The following is a 23,414-nucleotide window of genomic DNA, read 5'->3' on the forward strand; positions in this document are numbered from 1 at the left end:
TTGGGTCCTGGAATCAAGCTCCACATCAGGCTCCCTGCTTGATGGAGAGCCTGCTTCTCCCTCTGCCTGCTGTTCCCCCTGCTTGTGATCTCTCTCTCTGTGTCAAATAAATAAATAAAATCTTAAAAATATATATTTATTTATTTTTAAAGATTTATTTATTTGAGAGAGAGAGAGAGCAAGAGAACACAGGTGTAAGGGAGGGAGGGACCAAGGGAGGGGAGAGAATACTAAGCAGACTCCCCACTGAGTGTAGAGCCTGACGGCAGGGCTTGATCCCACCACCCAGAAATCACAACCTGAACCAAAATGAAGAGTCAAACATTTAACTAACTGAGCCACTCAGGTGCCCCTGAAAAAATATTTATTGATGTCCATCAGTTTGCCTTTCTGATGAAAATGTTTCTTCTAACCACTTTTCATTTAAATCTTTTGATACCATTCTATTGCTATTACAAATAATATGTATGTATTCATTAAGAGGATTTTGAGTAAAGTCAAGTATCCTTTGAAATAAATTCTCTATTGAATGTTTTAAAATATTTATATTTTACCTTCTTATAGCTAAAATAAAAGATTATATTTTAAAATAAAACTGTTAATATGAACTCATAGAAAATCTAAATTTCAAGATTTTTTTTCTATAAGGTAGAAAAGACCATAGGTTTGTGAAATGTGTCATCATTGTGAAAATGAGGTAGTAAAGGAGGAAACCACACTTTGCATGTCTAAGACTTAATTTTGATTATATGCTTATTTATTTTAAAGGTTTATAAAATTACTAATGAAACATTAAGAACTTTTGATCTGTGTCTTCACATGTTAGTTTTGTTGGCAAGATTAGCATATCTTCCTACTTTATATTAGGGTGTTACACGGATCAAGGAATAGATGGGTGGGATAGTGGTTTATCAACTATAAAATCGTAAATATAAAGAGTTATTGTATCTAAAAGGAAAATTATTAATCCATTAAAGGTATTATTTTAGAGTTAATTGGGATAAACTTTGAGTGCCAGTTTGTCTTTTAGGAAAAGAAAGGTCAGATTCTTCAATTTTCAAATTATCTCTCAAAATAGATATGCTATTATAGAGATATATGAAACAGTGCCTTAGTGACATTTTAGTGATAATTTGCTTCATAGGTCCATTTTCTTTTGAAATGCTGCCATAATTAGTCTAATGCTCATGTTTTGTTTTTTAAGATTGATTGATTTAGAGAGAGAGCATGCACAGAGGGGGAGGGGCAAAAACGAGAGAGAGAGAGAGAGAGAGAGAGAGAGAAAGAGATAGAGAGAATATGAGAATGAATCTCAAGCTGACTCCCTACAGAGCATGGAGCCCAACGTAAGGCTCTATCCCACCACTCTATGATCATGACCTGAGCTGAGATCAAGAGTTAATTTGTCACCAATTGAGTCACCCAGGCACCCTACTAATTCCCATGTTACTAACAACACAGCCATCCCTAGAGTTAATATTTAGACTTAACTGCCTAGAGAGTGTAAGGCTATTTCCTGACACTAGAAAAAGCTATGACCTTCCCAGAAATAATTATCTAATTGGGGTTTCTCCTCCTAGAGTATTGTATTCCCACAAGGGTGTGAAGATAGTAAGGAAGTATTTAGTGTCACAGAATTAGCATAACCATCTATCTGAAACCCCAGTTTTGCTCAATGATAAATCATATAAAACATTCCTTATATATTAAAGCAAGGAGATGTGTTATGAATTAGTTGTATTTCTTACACATCAGTTGTGTAAAATGGGAGACCTTTACTTTCTTGTAATCGCTCCACTGTTTTCCTCAGTGTAATGCTCACATGCACCCCCCCCCCCCACACACACACACTCATCCCTCTTTCTCCTTCTTCCTCTCTTCCTCCCTTGCTCCATGTATGTGTTTGGGCTTATGCCATGAGGAGTACATCAGTGAAAAAGTCTGATCCTCAGTGAAAAAGTCTGAAACTAAGGCAACAAAAAGTCCTTGGTCTTTGTTTTGTCTTGGATTTAAATTCTAGCTCTAAAATTTGTTAAATGATCATTAGCAAAGTATTTAACCCTTTGGGCCTCTGTTTCTTTATCTGTAAAATAATTATTTCTTAGGATCACAGTAAGAATAAGCTAAGAGAGTGTCTGTAAATTGGCTGATGAATAGCAGGGTCTTTTTTTTTATTTTATTTTAAGATTTTACTTATTTATTAGAGACACAGAGAGAGAGAAAGAGAGAGGCAGAGACACAGGCAGGGGGAGAAGCAGGCTCCATGCCGGGAGCCTGATGTGGGACTCGATCCCGGGTCTCCAGGATCATGCCCTGGGTTGAAGGCAAAGCTAAACCACTAAGCCACCAGGGCTGTCCTGAATCGTAGGATCTTAACAAATATTAATCCTGCCTGTCCATCCATTGCTTCTTTCCTTGTGTGTCATATTTTCAGAGTACTCTTGTTCTATACAACAGTGAGGTTTAAAGTAAACAGCAAATAAGATAAAATAATAGCCCTCAGGTAAGACATAGTAATAAATTCTGAGTGTATAATAAAATCCATTTAAATGGAATTGACTAGCTTTTAGGTTATTTAAAAAAATTGAACAGGAAAATTAATTTTCATAATTAAGATTTTCTAAACCATGTTGTTTTATACTTAAAAATACTAGTTGTGTATTTTCAGCATTAAAATTGTGTGAATATAAGAAAAGAACAAATTGCATTTGTATTAGAGCCATTGTTTTGTATTCTTGTGTAATAATTTTCTGAAGGTATACAAATAACCCAACTCAGTGTGTTTTTGTAAGAAATCTGGGTATGGTGCATACCTTGTTAATGGAATACTGGCTATATAAACTTCTTAGAAAGAGAAATAAGTCCTTCTTAAAGAAAGACAAGTTATTATAACTACATAACTTGCTGTGATAAGTAATAATAAAATATAGGCTTCTTTGGAATGACAATACCAAAGAAGAGTTTAAACATTTACAATGAGAAATAATGCTTGCCTTTTTAAAAATCTACTTTTATTAGTTTGGGAACTCGTTGTTTGAATCTACTTGGTTTCCAGCAGTTCATGGGAGATAATGATATGACATCAGACTTGGTTGATGAAGGAAAAGAATTAATCAGACGAGGTAAGATTTGTCTTTTAAAATCAAGGAAAGGAAAGTTCTAAAACTCAAAATACGAATTAGTGTTTCTATAATTTGTAATTTTTAATCTCTTAAGAAATTAATGTTTTTTTTAGCTAAAATTCTACAAAAACAACCTTCATAACAAAAATAATTTGAAACTATAAAAATAATTTGAAACTATAAACTATAAAAAAAATTGAAACTCTCATCTGTCTTTAAGAAATACTACAGCAGACAGCAGAAATTTAGTATGCCCTCAACTAAATAATGCTCTTGGATGGCATTGGAGTTACTTTCATATTTTCCTGGAAATGGATTTGCCAAGCTCAGTACAACTATAAAATTCATGAATTCAAAGAATCATCAGTTTAATACCACACAAGAAATCATTCAAGCCAAGGCTGGTTTTGAGAATGCAATGATCATTAACAGCCTATTAGAATACATGGCACTCTAGTAAAATCTAATCCGGACACTGAATATATCAAATTTCCTGAGGTTCAAGTGATGGTAGGGAAAAAAGAAAACAAAACTTGAGTGTGGGGACATTGATTCCTAGACATTCTCCCTCCGTGAGTCTGGAGCTTTTGTGTGGTCATTTAGTTAAATGGAGGCCAAAATATGTTGTGACTCCAATAAAAGCTTTCATAGTCTTCACATTCTGAGGAAGGTGGAGTCCAGTTGATGTAATGGTTCTGCTGCTTTTTGCATTAATAAGACCTCATGTGGAATATTGTATTCAGTCCTGGGTAAGATTTCAAGAGTAGAACTGGTAAGTTAGAAGGTATTTAGAGAAGGACAGCCAGAATTATGAGTCTGTAGAGCGTAACTTACACAAAAACAAAACAAAACAAAAAACCACTGTGAGTATACAGCCTGAAGAGAATAAGGGAAAGGACTTTTATGCAGAAAAAAATATCAACTTAATTTAGAAGATGAGGCAAAGAGAAAGAAATTACCAACAAATTTCAGATCACCATGAGGAAGAATGTTTTCCTCACTAAAAACTATTTACACATGGCCTAAAGGTCATGTCCAACAGAAATATAGAAGATATCCTCTGTGGACTTAGGTGACCTCTAAGGTCCTTTCCAACAATAACCTATTACTTTTGACTTTGTAGTAATTTAAAGGAAATTGGTCATAGCCTGATACCTTTACTTCAGTTACTCTACGTCTAACTAAACCCATTATACCAAATTTGAGACCACTTTTCTGTCTCTAGAGAAGAGAAAAAGACAAAGGCAAGAAGAAGGTGAAAATCGAAGAAGAGTAAGTATAGTACTTAATAATTTGTTGTAACCTAAAGACTGATGTGAAATAATCATAAGAATTTTACTGAACTGGAGGGTATTATGCTGAGTGAAGTAAGTCAATCGGAGGACAAACAGTGTATGTTCTCATTCATTTGGGGAATATAAATAATAGTGAAAGGGAATATAAAGGAAGGGAGAAGAAATGTGTGGGAAATATCAGAAAGGGAGACAGAACATAAAGACTCCTAACTCTGGGAAACGAACTAGGGGTGGTGGAAGGGGAGGAGGGTGGGGGGTGGGGGTGAATGGGTGATGGGCACTGAGGGGGGCACTTGACGGGATGAGCACTGGGTGTTATTCTGTATGTTGGTAAATTGAACACCAATAAAAAATAAATTTATTTAAAAAAAAAGAATTTTACTGATTTACAATTGGCTAAAGACCAAAGAGCAGTGGGAAAATGACATACGACACGTTTTTTTTAAAAGGTAATTTTAATACTTTCAGATGTACATGCTAAGCATTTTTTGGTCAGACCTGTTCCAAAAAGTCACTAGTTTTAAGTTACTTTGTGTCCAGTGTCTAGCAGTTTCTTGCCTAAGCTCAGTGCTTTGTGAATACTTATTGAATGAATTAATAAAATCACGCAGTCTTATTATTAAAGTCATTTTGATTGCTTTAAAATTGTTATGCTTTTTTATAATATGACATTAATTATATTCCTCTTCAGTTTTTCTTTAGTCCTCTGCTGAGGCAAACTAACCTCCTCCTGTAGAGAGAAAAGGCAGAAAATCAGAAAAATTTAGTGTGGTTACCACAAATTACAACAGCTGGGGCTATACTGGAGAAATGAAGACTCAGAGGAGGAGACATGATAGTTGTCCATATATGTTAGTGTGTAGCATGTAAAAGGAGACTTGTTCTTTATTTTAGAAGACATAATTGGAACCAGAGAGTGAAAGATACTGCAGATAGATTTCACCTCTTGGTGAAAATATCTAACTTCCATAGTTTATCAAAATTGAGATGGGCTTACACACACACACACACACACCACACACAAAATTGTGGTGAGCTACCCACACATAGAAACTTCATGCCCTCTAATAAGACAGTCAATGGCATGGCTATTTTAGAATGAACCCCTACAATGCAGGGGAGGTCGAATTAGGTGACCTGTAAGGTTCCTTTCAGTTCTATGAATTGACTGAGTAGCATCCCACTTCATAAGGTTTGACTACAATGATCTAATTATCTTTGTATACAACTCAAATTTTGCTTTCGAAAGTAACTTTTCAGGTCTCAATATTTGTAGTTGATTTGTATGGGAGGTAATTTTGTTAACCTCTCAAATTATTAGGAGTTCTCATAATTTTTATGTGGTCAAGGTAAGCCTATCGTAGCTATCATATCCTTTTGACACTTTAGATAGAATTGAGAAGGTTAATTATAGCTAGCGAAAATGTCTATAAGCGTTCATTTGGAAAAATGTTTGGAGACCATATTAAAATCACGTAGAGACAAAGAAAAATCTTTTTTGAAAATTTTCGTGGTACTATGCTAACATACTGATTATGTGGTGAATTTCTGATGAAAATAAATTATATTATCTCTATGTACTATCTATTGACACTGATGAATTACTTTCTGCCTTTGAGTTCCTTTGCTACATATATTTATTTATGTTTCTGTCCTAGGAATGGAAAGAACGTTATGGACACAGTAGAGAAGATTCCACTAGAAACAGAAATGTTCATGTTGACCCAAAAGAGTCAAACCTCTCAGATCTTAGTACCAACCGATGTAAGTAGTTTATTTTCCAATTCCCTTAGAAATTGTTTCTTAAACTTGGTTGCATAGAGACTGAGGATTAAGATATCCATCCAAAAATGCCTTTGGAGGGGCACCTGGGTGGCTCAGCAGTTGAGTGTCTGGCTTTAGCTCAGGTCGTGATCCTGGGATTGAGTCCCACATTGGACTCCCCATGAGGAGCCTGCTTCTCCCTCTGCCTGTGTCTCTGTCTTTCTCTGTCTGTGTCTCTTATGAATAAATACATAAAATATTTTTTAAAAAATGCCTTTAGAGAACTGTAGATGTGGTTCTGTCTTTCCTTTCTCATCCCTCAGTGTATAGAGGGAAAGGGAAACTCAAATATGCATTCTGGTAGGAGATGGAGAATTGGGATAATATACTACCTTAAATAATATCAGTACTTATCCCAGGCATGTCTTAGGTACATGTTGGTTTCTACTATTTCCCCGATGCTGTTCTTTACTTTTTCTGTTAATGGGTGTAGGCAATTCAGTCATTTTTATAACCATTTCCTGACTGATCAATATATCAGGTACTTTCCCAGGTTTATAGGGTTATAGAGAAACATTTCCTGTCCTTGGGATGCTAATTAGTTCAGTGAGGGACTGATAATAAGGAGAAGATGTTTGCCAGTGGGTTGAGCTAGGACACCTCCCCACATCCTTATCCCTGCCATCTGCACCTGGGAAGGTGGCAAGAAACCTGTGTTTGCTCAGGACTCTGCCCAGAGTAGATGGCAGAGAATGTTTGTCTTTGGGGAAGAGGCAGGAATGCTGAGAGAGTAGAAGGTATACTCCTGATGCTGAGGGAACTCGACTCTCGACTTAGGGAATAGAAAAAGAGGTCTTTATTGAGAAAGGATTTCTGTGATAGAGTAACGTTAACTTAACATTTGGAAATGAATAGTACTTATCCAGGTGAAGGTGTTTTGGGCAGAAGGATGAATGAATGACTTAAGAGAACTTTGGGAGAATGCAAGTTTGTTTCTGTGACAAGATCCTGAGTAGGAGAAGCCTGATAAAGAGGGGAAGCTGCAGAGACAGTTGGAAAGCAGGTATTACCATACTCAGAAGTTAAGATTCTCTCCCAAGTTAAGATTTTAGTCAGAAAAGGAGCATGCGCACATTTTTGGTTTCAAGAGATAGTTTGATAGCAACATAAAGTATGATTTCCAGGGAAGTGAGACACAGAAATCAGTTCTCTGTTTTGGTAATGCGATCAAGAAATGATGAGGGCCTTTAAATCAGCAGTGATCCCTACACATGAGGAAGAAAGGATGTGTTTGAGTGAGATTTATGGTCAAAGAAACAGGAGAGAGCTAAAGGTGTAGTCAAAGCTAAGAAGAAAGAAAGAGGATTCTACAAAGATTTGGAAGTTTGCTTACCGCGGAGTAGGAGTTGACACAATAGAGATGTGGGAGTGTAGGAGAATGGTCAAGAGAAGAGAAATACAACGCCTTTGGATAATGACATGAAGAGAACCCGGAATGCAGGAGGCAATCAATATTTGCTGAATGAATGAGAGAAAAGATGAAGGGCAGAGTCCAAGATGACAAAAGTATAAGATATGATAGACTTGGCTTGCCTTAAGTTTTCAAAAAGAGCTATATCATAAAGTTCTTCTGAAGTTACTGGATTACTCAGAACAACATTGTGAAAATTTAGGTTGTTTATGAAGAAAACCCACATAGAAAAGGGAGACTTAGTTGTATAAATCTGAAGTGATCAGGATGGTCGTCATTAACCACCTGTGGCCGTTGAGCATTTGCAACATGGCTGACGCCCCATGTTGAAATGATAATATATTGGATATAGTGAATTAAATTAAATTGGTTAAAATTAATTTCACCTGTTCCTTTTTACATTTTTATGTAACTGAGAACATTTGAGAAAATTCTAGCCAAGAACTGACATATGGGAGCCCCTGGATTCAACCATGAAACCATTTGAAACTTGATAATGAACAATGTCATAATTCATATGTTAAATGTTAATTCTGATTCATATTAATTCTTTGCATTGTACCTACTTCTGAGCTTAGACCAGTTACAAGACCAGTTGTTATTTTCTATCATACCATTTTTCATTTGAATCTGATTTTGAAGGAATCAAGTAATTATCTTTTCTTGCTATTATCTTCACAATCAAAATTCAGATCCTTTAAAATCTTGACTTTTTTTGTGAGTCCATAGACTGTGACCCATGAGGACAATAGAAAAGTAGACAGATCTTTTTTTGTTCCTTTACAGCAGCATCCAAATATAACAGGGCCAGTAACAGAACTGAAAGGGACCGAATAGAACTCCTCCAAGATGTAGAACCTTTGGATTTTAATGCAGAAACATTCACTGATGATCCTCTGGAATCTGAATCGGGAAGGTAAGCTCTGACTGTATCATTTTGGCTCCAACATTCTGGAATTTTAAGAACATAAAACTTGATGAAATAAACGTAAGGAAAAAATGTTCATCTTTACTGCTAATAATAATCATATTAATTAACCCTTGGTAGCTTTTTATCCCTTCTAATGCTTTTATATTGTAAAAATTATAGCATCCAGTGGTGGTAATTGAAATTACTATATCCATAAACCACTAGTGGTATTCTAAATAAGAAAGAAGAATTGAAATTGTTAGTAAGACTATTAACAATGTTTATATGCCTATTTCTAATGATCCCATTTATGAAATTTATCATATTTAGCAATAGCTACATGGTCATGGCTAGGTATCGGATACTATTCTAAGCACATTACCAATGATACTATATTTTATGGTTATAAATCCAATTGGATTTGAATCCTGAGAGGCTTAGTAACTTAACTTACTCAGAGTAAAATAGCTTGCAAATGGCAAAAGTCAGGCATTCAAACCCCAGGACTCTGGCTATAGGGTCTGTGGTTTTGGCCACTCTGTGAAATGATTAAACAAAAGCAAAATATCATATGCATGAGATATTTGCTATAGTATTGTCTATAAATAGCAAAAACACTAGAATATTTTATTTATATTGAACAATCAAGAATGATTATTAAATCTTCAGTTTATATCCCCCTATCCCTTTCTTTTTATATCTCTCTTTTTTTATATATAGAAAACAAGGTATTCTAGGCTCTAGAAAAGCTGTTGGTTAATTTATAATTAAGTAAATCACTTTGGGATATTATCTTTATAAGTTTCTGCCTTCAGCTACTGAATAGGTTTTTATAAATTATGCTTACAAATTATGTAGCCACTTCCTTTTAATGTGTCCTTGTTTTTCTCTCCTCCTTTGTTATTTTTGATGCCTCAGATCATTTCTTTATCCACCTTTCAGGTATCAGCCTGGTGGACGATACCTCTCGATGTCTCAAAGCAGAATATTTGATGATGTTTAAAGTCTGAAAATTTATGAACAACTAACCAAGATCAACGCATCAATCCAGTCTTTCAGAACATATGTGTGCCCTAGAATTTATACTGTACTCTTAGTGAAAATGTCAGGACAAAACAGGCCCTGAAAGTTAATCACATCTTAGTAATAATAGTTTATTGCCCATTGGATAGAGTGTCATCTTTTCTTGTAAGGTTTATTACACACTGTTCCTGACGTGTCTGCCTTAGGAAGTACAGGTGTAGTGGAAGGCATTCAATTCATGGTAAAGATCGCTATATGTTGAGAACATGTAGTTCGGTTTGTTTCATATTAGTTTTTCTTGGGAAAGTTGTTTTAAAGATCCAAGAAAGCCATAAGTCATAACTAAATAACATCATATGGTTTTATTATTGTGATTTACATTTTTGCTGTTTCTAAAGAATATGTTAATCCCATATTTCCCAAAGAGATGGAGACCTCAAATAGTAATGGTATTTACAAAACCCATGTCTTAAAACAAGGCTTACTTACCAGACATAACTGAATGTAGAAAGCTCTTTTTCAACTCTATATGCAAATCAGTGAGGTTTTTGCATGTATAATTAAGATTATACTTCAACTGATAGTATTAGTATCTTTAGCATGTATACTATAGTCGGGTGATGTATTATTCTTTCAGTCTTTGCTAGTAACTGGAAATTACTATTCGCTTTTGGTATTGCTTTGTAAAAGATTTTCATTTCAGGGAGAAATATTCACCTTTATCATTCAGCGTATTAACTTAAGTGTGGATCGTTCCACTCAAAGAGAATCTGAAGCATTAATGGTAAATTGTGGGTTGTTTTTGTGTTTTTTTTTTTTTAATAGCCAAAGAGTCCCACAAAATTCTCTAATTTTTAAAGGTGCCTCTTGATGCTTTGTGGAAAATGGTTACTCTAAGGAAAAAAGTGAATCCATTTACTAATACTTAAATTTGGGTTTATAGAATGGAAATATGTGATAACTGTTAAACGTGCTAATTATTTTAAAATGAGTTTTTTAATTTTTGTGTTTAAGCCAAAGTTGGGTATTATATTTTGAATCATCAGTGTTTTATTGCACAGTGAATATTGCACAGTTGAACACAATATGCTTCCAGAGAGTTTTTTGTGTCCCTGAAATGTTTGCAACTCAAAGAATCCCTGCTATGGATTCACCCAGTGGTGACTATTCTTGAGCTTGCCCACAAGTCTCAGTTTAACGCCTATTATTCTGTATAAATTTTAATAGTCCTCGCTTTCACTCTGAAGTTTCCCAGTTTAAAAATGAGTTATATGATCACCCTAACAATATGATTTTATGTTTTTTATGTTTCTTGAAGGTAATCTTCCCTTGAATCATAATTTTAAATTTTTTATTTTGCTTTTTATTTAGTATTATCATGTAAATTTTTAAAAGACAGTTCTATGCAGATACTGAAAGGAATAGTATATCATCCTACTTACCTGATTTTGTTTAATTTTTATGATCTTTGAGATTAAATCCCTTTAAATAATTATAAATGGATAGATTTTATTCTCAGTCAAAGGTCATACAGGCTGCCCATTTGAGAACCCACACAGAGACTTTCACTGTAAAGTGTGGTTACAGACTGTAGGCCAGGAACAGAGATCATTTGATATTGTTTGTCATTTCATGACTGACCATTCAATATCTTGGACAAATTATGTAACCTCTCAGTGCCTCAATTTCTTCATTCGTGAAATGAAGATGATACTTGCTATTTACCTACTCATCTACCTCACAAAACTATTGTGAGGGTATTGAGTTGATGCTGATATGCTGGAGTTTAAAACAAAACAAAACAAAAGAAGTTGTAACCTCTGCTGTTCTTCCTAGTGGTACTTGAAGGTGTTGGATGGAGAAATGATAAGCTCGGAGAGGGGTTCAGTTTCTTTATAATTACAGAGAAGCTTTTAAGTCCCTGAAGCAAAAACTGTTTTTGGAATAATTTATCAAAAGTCCTCTGAAAATAGTATTGTGGTATATTTGGTCTTTGGGTTTACCTTGGCATATTTTCCTTAAGTATAATGTTGTTTCTCATCAGGTTTTATCATGAAACCCAGATGCTGTACGAGAAGCAGCAGCAGAAAAATTATTCACTTATAAGTCACTTTTGTAACTTATAATACCCTAAAGTAATTGCTAGGAATATGTAGGGGAATGTACTACTTTCCTTTATTATTTTTTTATGATTATAATAATTGAAGTGTATGTAATACTTCACAAACAACCTAGCTCCCTTTGTGACTTCTGAGTTATTTCCAAAATAATTTTTGGTTGTTTAAATGATCTAGAGTCAACTTTTTAAGCAGAATTTATCTTACAGGATTTTATATACGATCATATAGGAAGGTTACCTGGCTGGACAAATTTGAGTTCATAACATTTTAACCTCTGAAGAATAAAGAATTTATTGGTGGAGGAACTAAGTTAATGTCTGTAAAGCCACCTTGTGTAAAAAACTAAAGTAAGAACAAGTTTTCTGCTTGGGGAAGCTTATTAAAATGTAATGACATCTACTGCAAAACATTACTACTAAATTCATACACTTTAAGTGCAAAGTAATTTCCTAAACAATTACTTCTGACAATTAGCTTTTGATGTCTTTCTTATATAATAATAGATATCCAATTAAATTTTCTAAATTATTTTTCTGAATAATTATTAGGTAAGAATATTCAGTAAGCCAATAATTCAAAATAACCATTGCAGAAAGTGATAATAATCTGTTAATTTCACGAATCACCTGTAAGTTGCTAATTAACTTTTGTTACTACATCAGTAACTTGATCTTATCAGTAAAGCATTTTTATAAAAATCATTAGTAAAATAATAAATAAGGTTTAAACCTAATTATTAGGATTTGCTCTCTTACCAAGTGAATATAAGGGCTTTCGAGTACTTTCAATACACAAGTCCTCACTTCACAAGAGTGATAAAAGCTAAGTCAAAACATTCAAAGATTTTCCATTTATTAAAAAATAGATCAGAAAATTTGACAATCAAAAATAAATACCGCGAGTTGATCTATTTTTGGTCTCTACTATTTGATTAGAGTATCAGTTCTTAAATTTACACTGGTTGTGTACCCAAATGAAATTAAATATGGATAGGAAAGTCAATTTGTGGGCTTTTAAAAGTATATTTCAGCATACGGATAAAAGAATTTCATTTATGTACAATAGCAAACCTCATTTTTTGTCTTGTAAGAGATTCAGGGAATGTTCTTGATGGTATGTTGATGAGCATCTTAAAAGAAAGAAAGCTCTCCCTAATTACAATTCACACTGTTCAGTAATAGGAGTTTTGTACTTGTGATTTGAGTGGACCATGCCTGAAAGTTACAAGGATAAGTATATTTGCACTAAAGAGACAAAACATGTCCCTGAGAAATCTTAACATACTTGAATCTGTAAAGTGTAATGGATCACATTACATTAAATTCTAAATGTTAAGGAGTAAATGGATTTAGAGTTCTATCTTTTCTTTGTTTTCTTCCTTCCTCGTCCTTTTATACTTTCTGAAACTTCTTTTTACAGTATGATTTTTAATATGCTGACAGATTTTCTTTGTTTTGTGTATACAGTTGTTTCTGATGATCAGTACACTCAAAAGGAACTAGTTCTGATTCCACATCCCACTACTTGAATAGTAATATTGCACCGAAAGTAGTGAAACATATTTTTCTAGACAACTAAGCAACATCTAAATGTAAATGTGATACATGCTGACTCAGTGTGTTGTCTTTAGGTCACTAAAGAGGACACTTCATTAATAGGAATTACTCTCAGTGTAATGTGTTGGCATAAAATGGATTTCCAAAAACAATGATTTTAAAAAACACAACAACAACAACAAATAAGAACCTTAAGATAACTTTTTATGAGAAAGAGTTCATAAATAACCTACATAGTTGTCAAAGTTTCATTAGGAGAGGTTAGAATAATACAAGAGGGTTATAGGAGGCGTTCTAAAATATTAATTCCCTCCATGAAAAGTACTTCTTCCCAGTGGACTTTTTCATGCCCAGAGAACTAGAAGACCAAGCCCTGTCATCCTTTACCCCAACTCCTGGAGACCAGGCCTGATGAATCCTTTTCCCCAGCAGAGTGGGCACTAGCCCTGCCCTATCCTCAGTCCCATCATTGGGAACATGACCTCACTTCTAATTCTTTTCACACTTAGTCTGGTCTTCCTAAAATTTTATTATCATTGTCAAAAGATTTGTCCATTGAGGTTGGTTGAAGCCTTTCTACAATTTTTAATTTATTAATAAAGCAGGAATATTGGCATGTTCCTCTTCTTATTGATAATCTTAAAAGACATTTATTTTTGACACACACCCTGGAAAAAAATAACTTTTTCTCCTGAAAATTTTTTCTTTGGTGGTTATCTTGATCTCAAATCATTTTATAAAAGATTTTTTTTTTCTGTACTCAGTGCAAAAGTGTAGAAAAAGTGGTTTACTATGGCAGATATATGTAGGGTAAAGTCATAATTTGTGACTCTGTGCAACACCATATTGAGTCAATATAATTGATATAAATCCTATCAATCTAGTCACTTAGAGCTGTATTTCTCAAAAGAACGCTGGCTAGCATCTTCCCTACTTAGTACACCAAGTTGTAGGGGAGAGACTTGTATTTATTTTATTAAAAGCAATCCAATGGATTTGTTTTTGTCCATACTTTGAAAACAGCTTGAAGGATTTTTCTCATTTTAGAAGGTAGAAAACATGTGGACATGTCTTTTAAATTACTGTAATCTAATATATATTTATAAATTATAGCATTGAAAAAAGAGCTCTAATATTGATGTTGTTACTTTCTGGTATTTAATTTTTATAAAATTTTTTTGTAGTAACTAATTGTAGTGCTTTTAAGTAGTTTAAAAATCATTCTCAAATAAGTTCTGCCCACATCCTAGTTCCTTGGGGCAATTCTAAAGTTCAGTAATCCAGTGTGAATTTGAAATATTCTTTCATCCCTTCAGTGTCTTTTTATATATATCAGTACCCAAACGAAGTATACCAAAAGCCTAATTTCTGTGTTGCATTAATGAAGTACTTGTTATTTGTCTAATTCAGTGGATTAGGTGAAATAGAGGATAAGTCTTTTCAAATGTGCATCTGGTCATAATTTTTCTAAATGTTCATTCTGTTCATTTTTGGTGCATGATGCCAAATTTGTCTTTAATCAGCCATTACTACCTGATATGTAATGACAGATGTTTTCCTATCTGACCAATGGGTTAACTATTTTTCTCTGCAGATTCTCACTACATTTTCAAATATGTATTTGGAAAAAGCTGCAAAATGCTCCTATAAGTAAGTTAGCATCTTTGGCCTTATCTATGCATAATGTTCCTTCGGTTTGGTTTTGACAAACTCGTGGACTTGCAGTTGCTTTGTAGTATTTTAACTTATTGTGATGTAATGAATTTTTTGAAATGTTTACTTGATTAGCTATTAAAATATAGGAAATTATGTGGCTTTGCATGAAATAAAGAACATTTTTACAAGTTCCTAAGAATTTTGCTGATTATTTATGTGTTTCATTTGATAACATCTCTGAGATTAAACCCCTAAGGAGCCTGAAGCTTTCTTTGTTCTATTTTAAGATAATTAAACACATGTACTTTAGGTTCTACATTACTTTATCCAGTGTTTATAATTAAAATAAATAATTGTTACAAAAATTAGAAATCAATGAAATTTAAAGCTGGAAAACAATAAAGAAAATCAATAAAACCAAAGCCTAGGTTCTTGAAAATATCAATAAAATTGATTAAATCATAGCCAGACTAAGTAAACAGAGAATTGCTTTCCTTTATACCAAAAAAGAACAATTGAAGTTTGAAATTAAAAACAATACCGTTTATATTAGTCCTAGCTAATGCAGTTTAAGAGAAGGAAATAAAAGGTACACAGATTTGGAAGGAAGAAATAAAACTGTCTTTGTTAGCAGATGACATGATTGCCTATGTAAACAACCTAAAAGAATTGGCCCAAAAAACTCCTGGAATAAGTAATTATGATAAGGTTGCAAGATACAAGATTAATATTACAAAAGTCAATCATTTTCCCATATAACCAATGGAAAAGTGAAATTTGAAATTAAAAACACCATACCAATGGCAGCATGGCGGAAGGACAGGGGATCTCGTTTCATCTGGTTCCCCCAAGTTTAGCAAGGTAACTTTCAAACCATCCTGAACACCTATGAATTCAACCGGAGATGTAAAGAAAGCATGGCTGGAACTCTACAAATAGAAAAGTGACCACTTCTTGCAAGGAGGATTGTGGAGAAGAGAAACGGGGGATCTATGGGAAGGTAAAGCGCAGGGGGAGGGAGCCTTTGTAGCCGGGCTGCAGGAAAGTGATACAGCCCCAGCCCCGGGGCTCAAAATCAGGACCTTTAGAAATCTGCTCCCGGGAGAGTCTTCCCTGCCTGAAAGGAGCTCAGTGGTGAAACGCAGGATTATAGGAGGGACAGTGAGGTCTCAATATTCCTGGAGGAACAGAAAGATCAGGGGCGCCTGAGGGGCAGAGCTCCCAAGCATGGGATCAGGGAAACAGGTTTAGGTCAGCGAGCCCGGGGAAGACGCCAGCTTGTGCCATAAAACGGAACCGAGGACAGATCGGTGACCTCTGCCTGCCGGGTCCCCGCAACAAGCGGGTGTCCTGCTGCACGGGTCAGGGGCCGCCCACCTGCTCGGGGGGAGGAGAAGGAGGAGGGGGAGGGGGAGGGGGAGGAGGAGGAGGAGGAGGAGGGAGTGGGCGCTAGAGGGGACTGCAGTTTGGCACGCGCTGGATCTCTTGGCTCCCGGGCTGGAGACCTCTGCGGGACTTTTTTTTTTTTTTCTTTGCCCTCAAAAGAGGCACGGAAAGCCTCCAGGAACAAAGACCTCACACAGCAAACTGCTCCTACTGAGCCCAGCCACCCGGCAAGGGGCAGAGCTGCTCCACCCAGGCACCGACACCCGGACACCCGAGAACCCTCGCAGCAGGCCCCGCCCACAGAAGACCAGCCCGAAGAACCAGAACAGCAAGTTACTGACCTACAGGGACAGAAGAATCCAGGACTAAGAGAAAGTAGCATTTAGAACTCGAGGATTTCTTTTTTCTTATGATTTATCTTTCAGGTTAAAATTTTCCAATATTCATTCTCTTTTCCCGTCTTAACTATAACATTTTATTAACTCTATTTTGAAGTTTTTTCTTTCGTATTTTACAATCACGTTATAGATATATTCTTCATTTTTGGCTTCCTTACCACTTACTCAATTTTTTTTTTGGTAAATATAGAAGTTTTTCATATATATATATATAAATTTGGAATTTCATACCTTCAACATATAGACCAAAATACACTCAAAACCAAGTGGATCACCATCTTGGTCCACCCTGTGAGATTCTATTTTCTCTCATACACCGTTTCCCTACCCCAACCCCCCCCTTTTTAAAATTTTATTTATTTATTTATTTATTTATTTATTTATTTATTTATTTATTTATGATAGTCACACACACACACACACACACACACACACACACACAGAGAGGCAGAGACACAGGCAGAGGGAGAAGCAGGTTCCATGCACCGGGAGCCCAATGTGGGACTCGATCTTGGGTCTCCAGGATCGCGCCCTGGGCTAAAGGCAGGCACCAAACCGCTGCGCCACCCAGGGACCCCCCCCTTTTTTTTAAATTTCATTTTCTTTTTCTTTTTTTTTTCTAACCCTAACCCTAACCTTCCCCCATCCACCCCCCCTTTTAAAAAAAATTTTATTTTCTTTTTCTTTAACTTTTTTCTTTTGTTTTCTGGTCCCGGACCTCTATGGAAGTATGTAGTATGTATTTTGCTTGGGTTATGGGTGATATTTTGACTCTGCTCACTTGTACAGCCATTCTGCTCTGGACAAAATGACTAGAAGGAAGAATTCACCACACACACACAAAAAAAGAACCAGAGGTAATACAGATTTAATGGATATGGATTTAAGTAAAAAGTTGGAGATAGAATTCAGGAATACAATGATAAAATTACTAACTGGACTTGAAAAAAGCATAAAACACTCAAGAGATTCTCTTACTGCAGAAATGAGATCTAATCAGGCCAAAATTAAAAATTCTCTGAAATGTACTCTAAACTGGATTCTCTAACAGCCAGGGTAAATGAGGCAGAAGAGAAAATAAGGACATGGAAGACAAGTTGATGGGGAAAAAGGAAACTGAGGAAAAGAGAAAAACAGCTAAGAGCCCAAGAGGAGAGACTCGGTGATAGTTTGAAAAAAAAAATCCACATTATTGGGATTCCAGAGGGCATGGAGAGAGGACCAGAAGGTATGTTTGAACAAATCATAGCTAAAAACTTCCCTAATCTGGGGAAAGAAACAAGTATTTATATCCAAGAGATAGAGAGGATCTCCTCTCCACCCTCCCCCCCCCCCAAAAAAAAACAGCAACTGATCAACACCCTGACATATAATACTGAAGCTTGCAAATTTTGGAAATAGAGAATCTTGAAGGCAGCTTAAGACAAGAGATTCCTAACATAAAGTGGAAGAGAAACATCAGATTAACAACAAGTCTATCCACAGAGACCTGGCAGGTCAGAAAGGGCTGGCATGGTATACTCAGGGTACCAAATGAGGAAAACATGTGGCCAAGAACACTTTATCTAGCAAGGCTGTCATTCAGAATGGAAGGAGAGATAAAGAGCTTCCAGGACAGATAGAAGCTAAAAGAATATGTGACCACCAAACCAGACCTTCAAGAAATATTAAACAGGATTCTGAAAGCAAGAAGAGAACCCAAGAGTAACATAGAACAGAAAGAAACAGACAATCTACAGAAACAGGGACTTTATAGGTAATTAAGTAGCACTAAATTCATATCTTTCAAGAGACTCATTTGAGGCCTAAAGACACCTCTGGACTGAAAATGAGGGGGTGGAGAACCATTTATCATGCTAATGGACCTCAAAAGAAAGCTAGGGTAGTGATCCTCATATCAGGCAAATTAGATTTTAAACCAAAGACAGTAGTAAGGGACGAAAAGGAACACTGTAGCATACTTAAAGGGTATGATCTTCAAGTCCAGCAGAATATCTAATAAATATAAATATTCATGCTCCTAACAAGGGAGCAGGCAATTATATAAGCCAATTAATAACAAAAGTAAAGAATCACATTGATAATAATACAGTAATAGTAGGAGGACTTCAATACCCCACTCACAGCAATGGACAGATCATCTAAGCAGAAGATCAACAAGGAAACAAGGACTTTGAATGAAACACTGGACCAGATGGATTTCACAGAAATATATGGAGCATTCCATCCTAAAACATACATATACATACATATTCTACTCCAGTACACATAGAACATCCTCCAGAATAGATCTCATAACTGTGTCATAAATCGGGTTTCATCTCCTACCAAAGATTGGGGTCATTCCGTGCATATTTTCAGACCATAATGCATTGAAATTTGAACCAATCACAAGAAGAAATTTGGAAAGCTCTCAGTTTTCCCCATAAGGTCAGGAACACTACAAGGATGACCATTCTCACCACTGTTGTTTGATACAGTATAGAAGTCCTAGCCTCAGCAATCAGACAACAAAAAGAAATAAAAGGCATCCAAATTGGCAAAGAAGAAGTCAAACTCTCATTCTTCACAGATGGCATGATACTGTATATGTTGAACCCAAAAGACTCCACCTCAAAATCCCTAGCACTCAAATAGCAATTCAGCAATGTGACAGGATACAAAATCAATTCACAGAAATCAGTAGCATTTCTTTTTTTTTAATTTTATTTATTTATTCATAGAGACCGAGAGAGAGAGAGAGAGAGAGAGAGAGAGGCAGAGACACAGGCAGAGGGAGAAACAGGCACCATACAGAGAGCCTGACGTGGGACTCGATCCAGGGTCTCCAGGATCATGCCCTGGGCTGCAGGCGGCGCTAAACCGCTGCACCACCGGGGCTGCCCATCAGTAGCATTTCTATACACTAATAATGAGACAGAAGAAAGAGAAAGTAGGAATCAATCCCATTTATAATTGCACCAAAACCCATAAGATACAATATATTTGCACCAAATTGCACCAAAACGCATAAGGAAAGAAACTGAGAAAGACACAAAGAGGTGGGAAAACATTCCATGATCATAGATTAGAAGAATAAATACTGTGAAAATGTCTATGCTACCAGAGCAATTTACATATTCAATGACATCCCTATCAAAATACCATGGACTTTCTTCACAGAGTTGGAACCAATAAGCCTAAGATTTGTATGGAATCAGAAAAGACCCTGAGTAGCCAGAGGAATGTTGAAAAAGAAAACCAAAGCTGGGCCATCACAATGCCAGGCTTCAAGCTGTCGCACAAAGCTGTGATCAACAAGATAGCATGGTACTGACACAAAAACAGACACATAGATCAATGGAACCTAAGAGAGAACCCAGAAACGGACCCTCAACTCTATGGTCAACTCATCTTTGATAAAGCAGGAAAGACTATCCACTGGAAAAAAGACAGGCTCTTCAGTAAGTGGTGTTGGGAAAATTGGACGGCCACATGCAGAAGAATGAAACTGGACCATTCTTACACCATGCACAAAGATAAACTCAAAATGGACGAAAGACCTAAATGTGAGACAGGAATCTATCGAAATCCTAGAGGAGAACCCAGGCAGCAACCTCTGTGACCTCAGCCACAGTAACTTCTTGCAAGAAATGTCTCTAAAGGGAAGGGAAACAAAACCAATAGTGAACTACTGGGATTTCATCAAGATAAAAAGCTTCTTCACAGCAAAGGAAACAGTTAACAAAACTAAAGGGCAGCCTACAGAATGGGAGAAGATATTTGCAAATGTCCTATCAGATAAAGGGCTAGTTTCCAAGATCTATAAAGAACTTACCAAACTCAACACCTGAAAAATAAGCAATCCAGTCAAGAAACGGGCAGAAGACATGAATAGACATTTCTCCAAAGAAGACCTACACATGCCGACAGGCACATGAAAATATGGCACCTCATCACTTGTCAGCAGGGAAATACAAATCAAAACCACAATGAGATACCACTTTACACTGGTGAGAATGGCTAAAATTAACAAGTCAGGAATAAGAAATGTTGGAGAGGATGTGGAGAAAGGGGGGAACCCTCTTACACTGTTGGTAGTTTGCAAGCTGGTGCATCCACTCTGGAAAACAGTACGGAGGTTCCTGAAAAAGCTAAAAATAGAGCTACCCTACAACCCAGCAATTGCACTACTGGGTGTTTACCCCAAAGATACAAATATAGTAAAACGATGGACATTGTACCCCCATGTTCATTGCAGCAATGTCCACAATAGCCAAACTATGGGATTAGCCAAGGTGTCCTTAGATAAATGGATGAAAAAGATATGATATATATGTATACACACACACACACAATGGAATATTACTCAGCCATCAGAAAGGATGAATACCTACCATTTACATCAATGTGGATAGAACTAGAGGGTATTAAGTGTATAAGTCAGTTGGAGAAAGACACTTATCATATGGTTTCACTCACATTTGGAATATAAGAAATAGTGAAAGGGACTATAAGGGAAGGAGGGGAAACTGAGTGGGGAAAAATTAGAGAGGCAGAAAAACCATGAGAGTCTCCTAACTCTGGGAAACAAAGGATTGTGGAAGGGGAAGTGAGTGGGGGATGGGGTGACTGGGTGATGGGCACTACAGTGGTCACATGATATGAAATGAAGAGCACTGGGTGTTACACTGTATGTTGACAAATTGAATTTATTTATTTATTTATTTATTTATTTATTTATTTAATCCTGAGGTCTTTTGTTTTCTTTACATTTATCATGCCATGAATTCATAGGGAATGGGTTCCAGCAGTTCAGGCTCCTTTCCATTAGTTCTCACAAAGTGTGCTTCTCTGGGTGGGGCACACTGGCGCTTCAGTTGGACCCAAGTGCCTTTCTCTTTGGTTTCCTTCTTTTTCTGATCATTTTCCTTCACATGCTTCAGGAAGCTATCTCAGCTCTTTGAGTGTTTAATATGCTCAATGCGGACATTAATTCTCTTGGCAAGAATCTTGACCTTAACCTGTTTGTTTACAACAATGCCAACAGAATGCTAAGTAACATTGTAGACTCTTCCAGTTTTGCCATGGTAACATTTGTGGGGCATTCCTTTTTGAACAGTGCCCATTCCCTTGATGTCCACAATAATCACCTTTCTTATAGATTCGCATGTATGTGGCCAAAGGAACAACTCCATGTTTTCTAAAAGGCCTAGAGAACATATAACGGGTACCTCTCCTCTTTCCCTTTGTGCTCATTTTGGCAAATTACTGAAAGATGGCGGTTCTGGCTGAAAGGAAGGTGGCAAATTGAATTAAAAAAAAAAATACCATTTACATAGGCACCCCCAGAAGTGAAATACTTAGATCTAAATCTAACAAAATATATGTAGAGAGAAGATGTATATGAGGAAAAGTACAAAACTGATGAAAGAAATTAAATAACCTAATAAATGGAGAGAATCTGTGTTCATAGAGAGAAAGACTCAACATTGTCAAGATGTCAGTTTTTCCCAACCTAATCTGTAGAGTCAATGCAATCCCAATCAAAATTCCAATAAGTTATTTTGTGGGTATTGACAAACTAATTCCAAAGTTTATATGGCAAGCTGAAGACCTGGACTAACACAATTTTGAAGGACAAGAAAAAGAGAATTGGCACTACCCAGCTTCAAAACTTACTATACAGCTGTAGTAATCCAAACATTGTAGGACTGACAAAAGAGTAGACAGTGAAACAGAATAGAAAGTCCACAAACAGTCCATTGATCTTTGACAAAGGAACAAAGGCAATTCAATAGAGAAACGATAGCCTTTTCAACAAAGGAGGCTGGGACGAATGAATAGCCACAGGCCAAAAAGAAGGGGAGAAAATGGAATCTAGACAGTGCTGACTTTACATCTTTCACAAAAAATAACTCAAAATGATTCATAAATGCAAAACTATAAACCTTCTAGAAGATAACAGAGAACATAGATGACTTTGGGCTTGGCAATGAGTCTATATATCACACAAAAATGTGTGTGTATGTAAGAAGACATATACAAGAACGTTCATAGCAGCATTCTTCATAGTCCATAAACGGCTCGATAAACAGAATAGTTTTACTTATTCAACATGATGATATATACATGTACAACTAAATGAAAATTAATGATTGCAGCTATGCAACAGCATAGATGAAACTCACATAATGCGTATCAAAAGAAGCCAGATGTGAAAAAGTAATATAGTGTGGTTACACTTAAAGTTCAAAAACTGGCAAAACTAGACTGCATAGTACAAACATTGATGCTTTGTAGTAAAACCATAAAAATAATCAAGGAAGAAATTACCATACATGTCAGGCTATGGCTTACCTTGGAGGAGGAGGAAGGGATCAGTGATTAAAGTAAAGCACAAGAGAAGTTTCAGCATTGTGGCCTATCTTCTCTTTCTCGGGTGCTGGTTTTCTAGATGTTCACTTTGTAATGGGTTGTTGACAACTACATGCCTTTGCATGTGCTTTCCTGTATGTGCATTTTATTTTGTAGTAAGGGTAAAATCTTTAGGGAGAGCATTAAATTACATAATTTACCTCATAAATTGGGTGTGGAGGACGTTGCATTATAGTATGCTAAGGTCATGATAACATAAAGGAGGAATAAAGATATTGCTTAAGCTAAACTTTGTGAAGGATGCGTGCTGTAATCTCTTTGGTAACTATTAAAAGAATAAAAATAGAATTTAGCTT

General features: G+C 35.9%; 1 protein-coding gene and 1 long non-coding RNA gene across 6 annotated transcripts in view; one reads left to right on the forward strand and one right to left on the reverse strand.

Moving 5' to 3' along the window:
• Positions 1 to 15,116, forward strand: part of LMBRD2 (LMBR1 domain containing 2) — a 43,936-nt gene extending 28,820 nt beyond the window's left edge. Inside the window, exons 14-18 of one of the 5 annotated variants that reach the window (XM_025436471.3) lie at positions 3,019 to 3,122; positions 4,348 to 4,394; positions 6,076 to 6,181; positions 8,442 to 8,568; positions 9,481 to 15,116. In XM_025436471.3, the coding sequence (XP_025292256.1) occupies positions 3,019 to 3,122; positions 4,348 to 4,394; positions 6,076 to 6,181; positions 8,442 to 8,568; positions 9,481 to 9,565 (469 nt within the window). In that variant the 3' untranslated portion in view covers positions 9,566 to 15,116. Of the gene's footprint in view, positions 1 to 3,018; positions 3,123 to 4,245; positions 4,395 to 6,075; positions 6,182 to 8,438; positions 8,569 to 9,480 lie in introns of those variants that run through there. The other 4 variants (XM_025436470.3, XM_025436472.3, XM_025436473.3 and 1 more) reach the window with 4 other exon arrangements.
• On the reverse strand, positions 8,248 to 23,179 carry LOC118354619 (uncharacterized). The gene is made up of 2 exons (XR_007410381.1): positions 23,041 to 23,179; positions 8,248 to 8,603 (listed from the first exon to the last, which is right to left on the reverse strand). It is a non-coding gene; the product is annotated as an uncharacterized LOC118354619 (long non-coding RNA).
• Positions 23,180 to 23,414: the final 235 nt, after the last annotated feature.

The sequence above is a fragment of the Canis lupus genome, chromosome 4 (assembly GCF_003254725.2).
Source record: "Canis lupus dingo isolate Sandy chromosome 4, ASM325472v2, whole genome shotgun sequence".
In the NCBI taxonomy this organism is placed as follows: domain Eukaryota; kingdom Metazoa; phylum Chordata; class Mammalia; order Carnivora; family Canidae; genus Canis; species Canis lupus.